The 14,049-nt window shown below is 44.2% G+C and overlaps 1 protein-coding gene across 1 annotated transcript; it reads right to left on the reverse strand.

Moving 5' to 3' along the window:
* Window positions 1–2,212: 2,212 nt before the first annotated feature.
* Window positions 2,213–2,530, reverse strand: LOC120095266 (cytochrome c oxidase subunit 7C, mitochondrial-like). Its single transcript, XM_039087631.2, has one exon. It carries the CDS (start codon window positions 2,482–2,484, stop codon window positions 2,239–2,241), a length of 246 nt encoding a protein of 81 aa, XP_038943559.1. The 5' UTR covers window positions 2,485–2,530; the 3' UTR covers window positions 2,213–2,238.
* Between the last annotated feature and the right edge of the window lie 11,519 nt (window positions 2,531–14,049).

A 14,049-nucleotide genomic window follows, 5' to 3' on the forward strand; every position in this document is an offset into this window, starting at 1 on the left:
TTGTGAGGAGACTGACAGAGGTTGTGAGGAGACTGACAGTGGTTGTGAGGAGACTGACAGAGGTTGTGAGGAGACTGACAGTGGTTGAGAGGAGACTGACAGTGGTTGAGAGGAGACCGACAGTAGCTGTGATAGGAACTATCTTGCTGCTCTGCAAGACAGGCACGCTCTCTAAATCCATCTCCTACCCCACCCCCGAATCCCCTAAGCCTTCTCCCCAGTCATTACCTATTTATTTTGAGACAGGATCTTTGTACCCCTACCTGGTGTGAAATTTACTATGTAGAGCAGGCTGGCTCTTGGATTTCAGACCCAGGACAAGGGGCTCATGCATATTTCACATACCAAAGCAGACCTGCCCTCCAGGTTCTCCCAGCATCCCTCAGTCCCTGGCACACCCCCTTCCCAGCCATGAATGTTCAGTCCAGGGGCTGGGCTGCCTCTCCCCCAGAGGCTCCTTCCTGTATTATCCAAACATTTTGGTCTTCCCTCTCTTCCCTTTTCTCTCTCTTCTCTTCTTCCCTCTTCCTGTTTGCATTCTATCTCTCTTCCTCCTCTCCCTCCCTCTCCCCATGGGGACTTCCCATTTATACTCTAATCTGGTTTGAATTGGCTCATTTTGCCAGTGGAAAAATAACTTATCACTGGCCTTGAGATCCAACTATTTCTGCCTTCCAAGTGCTGGGATTTAAGGTAGGTATTACCAAGCCTGGCCAAAAAACAAAACAAAACAAAACAAACCTTAAATACAAAGAAATGAAGTAGAAAAGCTCTCCCAATAAGAGTTAAAAAATTACAAATGACTCTAAAATCTTTATTTTCTTTAACAATAATTCCACTTCTAAAAAGTTAATTCTAAGGAAATATGGGCCTGGACGAATGGCTTAGTGGTTAAGGGCATCTGCTCTTCCAGAAGTCCTAGGTTCAATTCCCAATACCAACATGGCGCTCTCAACCATCTGTAACTCCAGCTCCAGAGGGTCTCATGACCTCTTCTGGCCTCCAAGGGCACCAGGCACAAGTGGCTCATAAAGATTCAAAACAGCCATGCAGAGGAAAATACAATTACGAAAAACTGGAACAGAAGAGGGAGAAAGGATACATGCGTGAGGATACATGATATTGTAATGGTGAAAACAGGCTTTTAAGCAAGGGTGTTATAGTAACAGATGTTTCTCAGAGCTGCGAGATGCTTAAATGAGATACTGCACATTTCTTAGCATGCGCTCAGTGTACAAAGCATATGCTTAAAATTTTGCCTGCTTGATTTCAATGATAGCAAGCAAACCACACCTCAGCCACGCCGATCACCATCTGTCTCCCAGCCCCCCATGCTTACAGACAATGAAATGTCATGGACGGAAGGCTACAGATGATACCAAACTTCTGCATCGAGGGGTTGGGGATTTAGCTCAGTGGTAGAGCGCTTGCCTAGGAAGCGCAAGGCCCTGGGTTCAGTCCCCAGCTCCGAAAAAAAGAAAAGAAAAAAAAAAAAACAAAACAAAAAAAAAACAACAAAAAAAACTTCTGCATCCAGCGTTCAAGTGGGACTTTGCTATCTCAGTTTCCAAAAATGTCCACCTCTTATTTAAAGCCTGGCAGTCCACCACATACCAGGCTGTCTACTAAGGTTACCAGTAAGGCCAACGATAACTCCTTGAAGCCTCACCTTGAGAAAAGAATCTTTTATTTATTTATTTATATCATTAGTTTATTTACATTTTTTCTAGTATAAGAGTTCAAGAGTTTAATCCAATTTCCAGATCATATCTCTTAAACTTTCTTCATTCTGTTAATGGGATGAATTAAATATCCTTATTTTTTTTAAAGATTTATTCATTTATTATATATAAGTACACTGTAGCTGTCTTCAGATACACCAGAAGAAGGTATCGGATCTCTTTACAGATGTTTGTGAGCCACCACGTGGTTGCTGGGAATTGAACTCAGGACCTCTGGAAGAGCAGTCGGGTGCTCTTAACCGCTGAGCCATCTCTCCAGCCCATATCCTTTTTTTTTTTTTTTTTTTTTTTGGTTCTTTTTTTCGGAGCTGGGGACCGAACCCAGGGCCTTGCGCTTCCTAGGTAAGCGCTCTACCACTGAGCTAAATCCCCAGCCCCCATATCCTTTTTTTTTTTTTTTTTTGGTTCTTTTTTTCGGAGCTGGGGACCGAACCCAGGGCCTTGCGCTTCCTAGGCAAGCGCTCTACCACTGAGCTAAATCCCCAACCCCATATCCTTATTTTTTAAGCAGCTGGTGCCTTACTATAAAGAAAGGAGCAGCAAATCCAGATCCAAAGTACACGGTCATCATAGCCAGTAACCGCCACTTGTTTTCCACTGAAAACGGCAAATTCTTCCCCGGACCCTCCTCATAGTGGCTGCGATGCACCACGGAGGTGGTGAACCTCCAGATACTCTGGCCCAACATGCTGCTGGAAGTTCTCCGAGAGTCACAGAGACGGAAGGCAGAAGAAATGGCCATACCACCTCACCCTACTTTCTTCACGACCTTGCTATCCTGAACAAGAAGACTGGAAGGGGGGAAAAGAATCTTACGAGAGAATGCTGCTCTACTCTATGTCGTCACAGTTTCCTCTCCCTAGTCTCAGGCAGAAATTTCTAGGAACCATGATACTAGCACAAGTTTCTAAGAGGTCCAGTTGCTATGAGTTGTCCCCCAACTTCTGAGGTTCCTCCCTTTCCAACTTTGTTGTTGGTACTGGTGGGGTTTTTTTGTTGTTGTTTTTTGTTTTGTTTTGACTTTGTTTTTTTAAAAGATTTATTCATTTATTATATATAAGTACACTGTAGCTGTCTTCATATACACTAGAAGAGGGCATCGGATCTCCTTACAGATGGTTGTGAGCCACCATGTGGTTGGTGGGATTTGAACTCAGGACCTCTGGAAGAGTAGTCGGGTGCTCTTAACCGCTGAGCCATCTCTCCAGTCCTTGACTTTGTTTTGACTGGGTTTCTCTGTAGCCCTGGCTATCCTGGAACTCACTCTGTAGACCAGGATGGCCTCAAACTCATAGAGATCTTCCTGCCTCTGCCTCTGGGTGCTGGGATTAAAGATGTGTGCCCCCACCATCAGACTTCCTTTCAGACTTTTGAGTCTTTTTTTTTTTTTTTTTCCTGGTTCTTTTTTTCGGAGCTGGGGACCGAACCCAGGGCCTTGTGCTTCCTAGGTAAGCGCTCTACCACTGAGCTAAATCCCCAGCCCCCAGACTTTTGAGTCTTAAAGTGGAAGAAGCAGTCCTCTTCCTCCTTCCTTTTCCTTTTTCTCCTCTTGTTTCTCCTGGGTTCCTCCCCTCCCCCCATCTCTTTGTGATGCTAGGGATAAAACTCGGGGGGGGGGGGGGGGGGGCTCAAGCACACTAGGCAAGCCCTCTACCATTGAGCAACATTCCTAGGCCATTGCTAATCAAAAATTAAAATTCAAGAATGCTTTTGCTTGACTGCAGAGATGGCTGCTCTTCCAAAAGACTTGGGTTCAGTCCTCAGCACCAACAAGGTAGCTCATAACTCTTGGTAACTTGAATCCCAAGGGGCCTGACGCCCTCTTCTTTCCTCTTTGGCACAAACAGGATGCAGACATACATGCAAGGAAAGCACTTACAGACATAAAAATAAATAAAATAAAAAGAGCGTCTTTTCTGAGGACGGAGAGACGGCATAGCAGCTTGTTCTCAGCACCCACGTGGCAGCTCACAATCATGTCTGTAACTCTAGTTCCAGGAGACCCAATATTTTCTGGTCTCCATGAGCACCGGGCACTCACGTGGTACACATACATACACATGCAGGAAAAACACACCCATAAAATAAGAGTAAATAGATTTTTTTAAAAAGATGTGTATTCTTGCTGAATGTGATGATATATATCTCTAATCTTGTCTTTTGGAAACTGGAGACAGGAGGGTTATAGAATTTCATTGTCTTTCTCAGCAATAGAGTGAGTTTTAGGTCAGTCTGGTTTACAGGAAACTCTCTTTCAAAAACAATCAGCCGGGCCTGGTGGTGCATGCCTTTAAATCCCAGCACTTAAATCAGGCAGATCTTTGTGAGTCTGCAGTCAGCAAGGAATACATGGTGAGAGACTTTAATCTCAACAAACAAGCAAACAACAACAACAGCAAAAATCAAAATGTCGGGCTTGGTGATACACACCTGTAATCCCAGTATTGAGGAAGCTGAGGCAGGATGGTCTGATCATCTTGGGCTACAGAGTGAGATTATGAGTCAAAGAAACAAACAGGCATCGGAGAGCAAGCTCAGAGGTCAAGAACACTTGCTATTCTGGCACAGGGCCCAGGTTCAATCCCCAGTACTCATGTGGTGGCTGATCTCATCGGTAATAACTCCAATCTTAGAGGCTCCAATACTGCCCTCTGGTCTTTGCAGGTACCAGACCCACATTGGTGCACATACATATCTGCAAATACTCAGACGTATAAATTAAAGTAATTGTATTTATTTGGTTGGTTGATTGTTTTTGGTTTTCAAGACAGGCTTTCTCTGTATAACTGCCCTGGGTGTTGTGGAACTCACTCTGTAGACCAGGCTGGCCACACACTCACAGAGATCCACCTGCCTCAGTCTGCAGAGAGCTGGGATTAAAGTCATGCTATGGCAAGTAAATCTTATGAGAAAAAAAACCAAAAAACCAGGGTCAGCGAGTTGGTTCATCAAATAAAGGCACTTGAACAAGCCAGGTGAACTGAGTTTGATTCTCAAACCTACTTAAGGAGGCTTTCGACGTGTGTGTGTGTGTGTGTGTGTGTGTGTGTGTGTGTGTGTGTGTGTGTATGTGTGTATGTGTGTATGTGTGTGTGTATGTGTGTATGTGTGTATGTATGTATGTATGTATGTATGTGTATTGACATGTGCCACACACATCATGTACACCCACAAACAACAATAATAAAAAAAAAATTAAGCAGGGGCTGGAGAGATGGCTCAGTGGTTAAGAGCACTGACTGCTCTTCCAGAGGTCCTGAGCTCAATTCCCAGCAACCACATGGTGGCTCACAACCATCTGTAATGGGATCTAATGCCCTCTTCTGGTGTGTCTGAAGACAGCTACAGTGTACTCACATACATAAAATAAATAAATCTTTTTAAAAAAAATTAAGCAGAGAAACAAATCCTCGTCTATGGAATAAATATTTGGAAGGAGAGCCAGGCGGTAGTGAAGTAGTACATCTTTAATCTTATACCTGGGGAGGCAGAGCCAGGCGGATCTCTGAGTTCGAGGATGGCCTAAGAGTTTTTCAGGACAGCCAGGGCTACCCAGAGAAACCCAGTATGGAAAGAAAAAAATTAATGGGGGGAGGGTTGGGAGGGGAACACCCATAAGGAAGGGGAGGGGGGAGGGGGATGTTTGCCCGGAAACCGGGAAAGGGAATAACACTTGAAATGTATATAAGAAATACTCAAGTTAATAAAAAAAAAAAAATTGAAAGGAAGATGAAGGCTAAATAAAATTTGGTATCCTGGCCTCTAACTGGCAGAGTCTATCCAGTTGAAATAACAGTTGCAAAGTATTTTCTACTTGGCAGATATCGTTTGAAGTGTTGGCGGTGTAAAATAAAGCAAAATAAAGTCCTTTATTTCTACTGGTCAGGAAGAATTTGGCAGGTAGAGGAAACAGCTTCTAGAAGTCAGCCATCTTTCAACATCAAAAGGTCACTGGGTAACTAAGAATCACCTGTAGGATTGGGAAGCTAGGTTCATGGTTATCTGCCGCAGGACAATGATCCGAGTCTAACTATCCTTAGGGGTCCCACTGCCATTGATAAGTACAGATTCTTAGGAATTGAAACTGCCAATACTATTGGAGCAGACATCAGACAACACTTTTCTATTGCTGTCTCTGTCACTCAGGAATTCATTCTTCCTCCAGGAGTCTGTCTATCCCACCAAATCTCTTTCGCTTAAATTGCTAGCACCGATTAAACGAGCTAGAGCAGAAAAAGCCATGTATGGTGGTGCACATCCATAATCACAGCACTTCGGCTGAGGCGGGAAGACCGCTGAATTTGAAGCCAGCCTTGGTTGCAGAGTGAGCTCCAGGCTCTCTGTCTTAGTGAGCTCAGACTCTGTCTAAGCTACAGCATGAGACTCAGCGTGAAACCAAAACACAAACAAGCACACAGCCTGGCAACCATCTGCTCGGACGCTAGAGGCTGTGCCCACTCCTTACTTTAAGGGAAGTCAAAGAAGTACACGGTACTTACTGTTTCTGTCTCTAAGCAAGACTCTGGGCCTGGGAATTCAGGAAGAGACATCTCATAATCACTTTTCCCAAGGCAATAACAAATGTCCGCTGGAGAGGAAGAGCGTGGGATGATAAGAGGTTAGAGAAATAAGCAGGGACCCAATAATTCAGGGTTTACAGGAGAAAATGAGGAAATGTTTTTTACCTGGGGACTAGTATGATTGGATTTGTGGGGTTCTTTAAAAAGATAATTGTAGTGGCTGCTGCCGTGGACAGTGGGGAGGGGAAAGCAGAGAAAGGGAGACCATTGAAGTTCAAACTAGAGTTCATTGTACCTGGACTAATATGCCAGGAAGAGAGAACGGAAAAAGTGCCTGTGGGCGTCATCTTAGAGAACGTGAGGAGCGCTTGTGGATGCGGAGAGAGAAATTGGTGGCTCATGGCTGATCCGAGTCATCTGTCCTGTCTTCCCTCCCATCGGCCACATTGGAGTTAACGTGATCTTCAAAAACATCAAGCAGATCACGTTTCTTCTCTGCTTAAAAACTTTAATGGCCTCTGTAGCTCTAAAAACAAAACCTAAGCTTCCGTCTGTGACTTCAAACACCTTCATGACTGAGTCCTTCCCTTCTCCCCCAATCACTCCGTGCCCCATGCTCCTCCCTAGTCATTACCTTCAGCAATTAGGACCTATTTATTCATGCTGTAGTCTATTATAGTCTATTTTTCCTTTAAAATTTTTTCGAATGTTTTTTTCTGGAATATACTCCATTAGTTTATTGTTTGGTGTTATTGTTGTTGTTGTTGTTATTAAATTTTCTTTTTTTTTTTTTTTTGGTTCTTTTTTTTTTTTTCCGGAGCTGGGGACCGAACCCAGGGCCTTGCGCTTCCTAGGCAAGCGCTCTACCACTGAGCTAAATCCCCAACACTATTAAATTTTCTTATTATTACTGTTGGGCACCTGTGACTGTATGTGGAGGTCAGAGGACAACTTTCTGGGCTTGTCCTTCTTTCCGCTTTCACTTGGGTTCTGGGGCTAAAACTCAGGCTATGTGGTAGCAAGTGCTTCTACCCACTGAGCCATCTGAGTAGTTCTCATGTTTTTATTATTTATTTTTATTTATTTAATTAAAATTTTTGGACTCCTAGGTTCAAGTGTTTTTCCACCTCGTCACCTGGGGCCTGGGAATAGAGGTATTTGTCATTTCTCTCTTCGTTTGCTTATTCATTTTTGAGTCAGTGTCTCCTGAATCCCAGAGGGGACATGCATGCAGTAAAGATGATCTTAAACGTCTAAGTTAAGGCCATCCTTGGGCAGTAGGGATGGCTCAGTGGTTAAAAGCACTGGCTGCTCTTGCAGAGGATCTGGGTTTGATTCCCAGAACCCACATGGCAGTTCACAAACACCTATGAGTACAGTTCCAGGGGAATCTGAAACTTGGTAACGTCCTTGGACACCAGGCATGCACATGGTACACTTACATGCACACAGGCAAAACCACATTAAATAAACAAATAAACCTTTAAGACTTCTGGTCCTCCTCCTTCCAGCTTTCTGGTGCTTAGGTTATAGTACTCAGCGTCACACCCAGCTTTATGTGGTGCTGAGGACCAAATCCAGGGCTTCTCGAATGCCAGACCAGGGCTCGGCTAACTCCACTCCCTGCTCCGCCTTTGCAGTCTTCTCTGTATATGACTCACTCACAGAGGCAATCCCTTAGCTGTTTCCCAGCAGAGAATGACTTTATCTCCCAGGGTTCTTCCAAAACTAGAAACTCTTTTGTCATGATGAAAAGGATTGTAGGATATCAGCAGACAAAAATCTAGGGATGTTTCTAAATGCTCAACAGGGCATCCTTGTGAGAGGAAGAACTAGCCATGAAGCTAGCAGGATGGTTCATAAGTAGGGGTACTTGCTCCCAGACCTCATGACTTACTTATAACTGTAGAATATACTTTCCTTATCAAAGTTTTACTTTAAAATTAATGTAAATCAAATCCTCAACAAAGTATTTTTTGCAATTTTAAAAAGATGTATTTATTTATTATATATAACTACACTGTAGCTGTCTGCAGATACACCAGAAGAGACATCTGATCTCATTACAGATGATTTTGAGCCACTATGTGGTTGCTGGGATTTGAACTCAGGATCTCTGGAAGAGCAGAAAGTACTCTTGACCACTGAACCATCTCTCTAGCCCCAAAGTATTTATTTTTTTTAAAGATTTACTTATTATATGTATGTGAACATACTGTCTCTTTCTTCAGACACACCAGAAGAGGGCATTGAATCCCACAACAGATGGTTGTGAGCCACATGTGGTTGCTGGGAATTGAACTCAGGACCTCTGGAAAAGCAGTCAGTGCTCTTAAGCACTGAGCCATCTCTCCAGCCCAAAGTATTTATTTTTAATCATTACTTAAACAGATACTTTCGGAGCACCAACCATGTACCAATCAATGAGCTAGATGCTGCTGGGAATATAAGGGACAAGAAATGATTCTTGAGGGCCAGTAAGATGGCTTAGAGGGCAGAGGAGCTTGCCACCAAGACTGCTGATCTGTGCTTTGATCCCCTGAGAAAGAGTGAATGACTCCTGCAGTAAGTTCTTTGTTCTACACCCACACACACCATGGAATGGAATTGTGAGCATTTGTACATGGGCACTCACACAGGATGCATTTTATATATATATTTTATATATATATAATACATATATATATAAATATATATTATATATATATATACACACACACACACACATGCGTGTGTGTGTGTGAATGGAGAGAGAGAGAGAGATAAAATACAATTTTAAAAAGGAGATGGAGGAGGAGGATGAGAGCTGTCTCTTGATCTCAAAGGGCTTACAGGTCAAGGTTTGGTTGGGAAGATAGAGAGCCATTTCTACTTTGAAGCGCTGTAGGAAATGAGGGAGAATACAGGTTCTGTGCTTCATCAGTTCTGCGGGAAGGATGAGAAGGAAAGATGCAGGTAAACAACTATAGTCGCCAGAAAAGAAAAAAGCCAAGAAGAGCAAGATCTCTGCCAGTGATGGAAATCGAGACGACTGCTGGAAGAGGATTTGACCAGCCCTGCAGGGAGCTAGGTGAGAACTGGAACAAGTGCAAGGAGACTTGGAGACAAGGCGAGAGGGCATTTGAGACAAAGAGAATGGCAAGAGCCAAGCACAGAGTGTGTGTGCCAGGAACACACAGACTTGCTTGGCTAAGGCACAGCAGGCCAGTGAGAGCCTAGACTGAGTCCAAAGTGGGTCAGTTGAATAAGGATAGCCATGACCCGAATTGTACCCATATTTCCTATAATTTACAGCAGCGCTCCCAGGTGAACCCAGGGAAGGAGTTTTGAGAAATCTGGTGACTTAGCAAATTGTTAGCAGACCAGTATTTCTTTGAGCCTGGCTTACTACACCTCTCAGAAACTCAATATGACAACACCCAAGGAAGGACAGAGATCCCAACACACAATAGAACGTGTCCTTTTTCGTTCTATAAACAATATGTTGCTAAATTTTATTTTCAGGGGAAAAATATCTCAGAAATGAGTTCCTTTCTTTTGCTTCCAGGTATGACAGAAATGAATGGACACAAAAAAAAAAAAAAAAAAAAGGGGAGGGGAAGAAGGGAGGGGCAGTGAACAGGGAGACTGCTCACTTTGTCTTAGGAACAAAGCTATGCTGAAGAACTCATTCGCAAAAACTCCAGTCGTCACAGCAGTTGGTCACTGCTTTTTCTACTGTTCCTACTTTAAAAGAAGTCATTCCCTACACAGACATCATCTTCTGCTGTTGATGGTTGGGACAGTTCCTTTTCACCTCTTTTCCCTTTTCTTCCACCCAAATCTAGCTGCACATCTGGGAAGATTGTGGTGGCAGCAATTTCAGAAGCAGGACCTGAGGATCAAAAGAGCAGCTTCGGGCTGGAGAGATGGCTCAGAGGTTAAGAGCACTGACTGCTCTTTCAGAGGTCCTGAGTTCAAATCCCAGCAACCACATGGTGGCTCACAACCATCTGTAATGAGACCCGATGCCCTTTTCTGGTGTGTCTGAAGACAGCTACAGTGTGCTTAATAAATAAATAAATAAATCTTAAAAAAAAAAAAAAAGAGCAGCTTCAAGCTTGATCTAGGTTTAAATGTTTAGTTTCTGTCTTCTGAGGCATCCTGGCACTTATTTAAATGAGGAGGTTAAAGATTAAGGAAGGTGTGAGTGGCTTTAAAATAAGATGGACGCTGGCTTGCAGGTTATAAACAGTGTAATCAAAATTCTCTAGGGGTTGGGGATTTAGCTCAGTAGTAGAGCGCTTGCCTAGCAATTGCAAGGCCCTGGGTTCGGTCCTCAGCTCTGGGAAAAAAAAATTCTCTGAAATTCAGGGAGAGACAGAGCAAGAATAATTAGAGCATCAGACTCTCCGGTCCCACTTCTTCCTCCCAACAACCCTAAGAGGCAACAGCCAGTGTTCCCTGAGCGTGTACTTCATACCAGTTGCTACTCAGACTCTGTATTCCCAGCTAAGCTGTCACAGCCAAAACTGAAAAGTTGGACACGGGGTTCACTGAACACAGGACATGAACCAGAGCCCTGTGCTGAGAACGTGACAAGCATTTCCCATGACAAGTGTCTGTTTCACTGGGGAGTCAGAGGGGATAAATGGGACACATCTACAGCCCCCGGAGAGGAGTGGGGCCCAAGGCAAGGCTTTTGTACTCTGTAGCTCATGAGCTTCAGCGCTCCAAATATAGAAATGGACAACTGGTTCAAGGTGTCACAACCAGCAGACACAGGCTGGCGTCTGAATAGAGGTCTGTCTAATACAAGAACTGAAATGCTGACATTTTGTATTAATAAAAGCAAAGGAAGACAATTTGTTATTCTTTTCTTTCTTTCTTTCTTTCTTTCTTTCTTTTTTTTTTTTTTTTCCTTTTTGGTTTTTCCAGACGGGTTTATCTATGAAGCCCTGGCTGTCTTGGAACTTGCTCTGTAGACCAGGCTGGCCTTGAATTTTCTGCAACCCTCCAGCCTTTGCCTCTACCCTCTGCTGAGATAGATCACAGGCATGCACTACCATGCCCTGCCTTTAAAGATGCCTACCTGTGCAGGAGAGAGATAGGCGGGGTCTAGCACACACCAGGTTCTGAATTCAATCTGGAGCAGCTCCCCTCCTTCCCCCAAAATAAGCCTTAGCTTGAGCTACTCTAACTAAACACCTTAGACTGGGTAATTAATTTTATTTATTTATTTATTTGCTTACTTATCTATCGATTGATTGGTTGATTGTGTTTTAGAGAGAGGGTTTCTTTATGTAGCTCTGGTTAGCCTGGAACTCGCTCTGTAGACTAGACTAGCCTCGAACTCAGAGATCCGCCTGCCTCTGCCTCCCGAGTGCTGGGATTAAAAGCCTCCACAATCAAGGACAGGAATTCCATTTATGAAGGCTCCACCCTCAAAAACCTAGGACTCTCCCTACAGCTCCATCTCTCACGGACTCTGGGCATTAGGCTTCAGTGCAGGAATTTTAGAAGGTTGTATGGATTCAGGCTATTTAGATACAGAGCCTTTAGTTTTAGATTATCTGAAAACAGAACTGCTTACAGCATTCTGGTAGTGGTCATGTTCCTAAACTGAACTCTCTGGGAACAAAACTATCAGAGACACTGAGGAGAAACACCATATTTCTGGGATGGAATATGGGAAGTGCAGCACACTCAGGACATCTTAGTGTGTCAAATAAATACATAAGTAAATGAATGAATGAACGAATGAACGAATAATAAATAAATAAATAAATAAATAAATAAATAAATAAATAAATAAGAAATGTAATATTCAGAGCAGCACCTTGGAGGTCCTGTGGATCTGTGTCTTGCTTCAACAGTGTTTGGACAGAACGGACCTGGGGACTCCCACTTTATTAGTTCCCAGACGCCTTACAAGTCTCTCCAGTCACAGCCCCCAGAACCATCTCCTCCCTGCCTTCGGCTCCTAGGACCAGCCAGCACCGTCTTCATGGTTAGCCCCATACTCCTGATCAGCCATGACCTCTCAGATTCATCAGAATTATTCCACCGAAGCGGGAACTGCTGCGAACCACCTGGCCAACTTGCACCTGCGGGCCTCCTACACTTCACGGTGTTGAGCTGCAATGTAGGACAAATGGGCAATAAAGCCATCAAACTACCCAAGGCCAGGTGATGATGTCATCTCCACGAGTGACATGCACGATGCATCATTTAGGAATTCCAAATTTGTTTTCTAGAGCCCACGTTAAACCGCTTACGATCATCTGTAACACTGGATCAGAGCCCTCTTCTGGCTTCTTTAAGCACGAAGACACACATGGCATACCCTCACAGAGACACATAAATAAAAGTACATAATTTTTAAAAAGAAGATGAAGTGTGGGGGTGATTATTTCTAGCTCACTACTTTAGAGAGTGGTCCAGGCAGGGGAATCCTGAAGCAGGAACCTGGTCAGGTCGCATCTGGAGTCAGGAAGCAGAGAAAGATGGTGCTGGGACTCAGCCACTTCCCCTTGACATGGAGTGGTGTAGCTCACTTCAAGGGTGGGTCTTCCCACCTCCATTAACCCAGTCAAGACAGCCCCCATAGGCGTAGCCAGAGGCCAATCTAATGGACAGAATAATTCCTCATGCAGGGTGTCTCCCAGGTAATTCTCAACCCTGTCAAGTTGATAATTAATATTAACCATCACGTCAAGCAGAAGCTGGAAGTGTTATTGCATGTCTATAATCCTTGCACCCTTATGGTAAGATCAGAGGCAAAGACAGGAGAATCCCTGGAAACAAACAGGCTGGCTAGCCTGGGGTACATAGCTTTGACCAAGAAACCCCATCTCAAACAAGGTGGAAGGACCAACACCTGAGGTTATCCTCTGACCTCTGCCAGTGTGCTGTGCTATGTGTGCTGTGCTGTGTGTGCTGTGTGTGCTGTGTGTGCTGTGCTGTGCTGTGTGTGCTGTGCTGTGCTGTGTGTGCTGTGCTGTGCTGTGTGAGCTGTGCTGTGTGTGCTGTGCTGTGTGTGCTGTGCTGTGCTGTGTGTGCTGTGCTGTGCTGTGTGTGCTGTGTGTGCTGTGCTGTGCTGTGTGTGCTGTGCTGTGCTGTGTGTGCTGTGCTGTGTGTGCTGTGCTGTGTGTGCTGTGCTGTGCTGTGTGTGCTGTGTGTGCTGTGCTGTGTGTGCTGTGCTGTGCTGTGCGTGCTGTGCTGTGTGTGCTGTGCTGTGTGTGCTGTGCTGTGCTGTGCTGTGTGTGCTGTGCTGTGCTGTGCTGTGTGTGCTGTGCTGTGTGTGCTGTGCTGTGCTGTGCTGAAGGCATACCTGATTGTGCTTTCACTCTCACACTTACACAAGATTATAGAATTATAATGCATATTATAAAATAAAAACCCACAAGTTTATAAAAATAATAAGCAAATGGTAAGTCAAAGATCTTTTTAATTATAGGTGTATGACTGTTTGTTTGTATGTAAATGAGACCAAAGGTATGCCTGCAGAGGCTGGAGGACATCAGGTCATGTGAAAATCAAGTGACAGATAGCTTGTGAACCTTAGCCACTGAGTGTCTTCTATTTTTCTATTTTTTTTTTTTTTTCAGAGCTGGGGACCGAACCCAGGGCCTTGCGGTTGCTAGGCAAGCGCTCTACCACTGAGCTAAATCCCCAACCCCAGCCACTGAGTGTCTTAACCACTGAGCCATGTCTCAAGCCCCAGGTTTTTGCTTGTTTCTTCGACGTTTTGGTTTCTGTTTTTGTAGTGCTGGAGGTAAACCTATAGCCTCACACAGCCTAAACCA

Source organism: Rattus norvegicus, chromosome 10 (assembly GCF_036323735.1).
Source record: "Rattus norvegicus strain BN/NHsdMcwi chromosome 10, GRCr8, whole genome shotgun sequence".
Classification (NCBI taxonomy): domain Eukaryota; kingdom Metazoa; phylum Chordata; class Mammalia; order Rodentia; family Muridae; genus Rattus; species Rattus norvegicus.

Excerpts from the sequence above, each read along its gene's own strand:
- LOC120095266 (XM_039087631.2), bottom strand. The coding sequence starts at position 2,484 with ATGGCCATTTCTTCTGCCTTCCGTCTCTGTGACTCTCGGAGAACTTCC.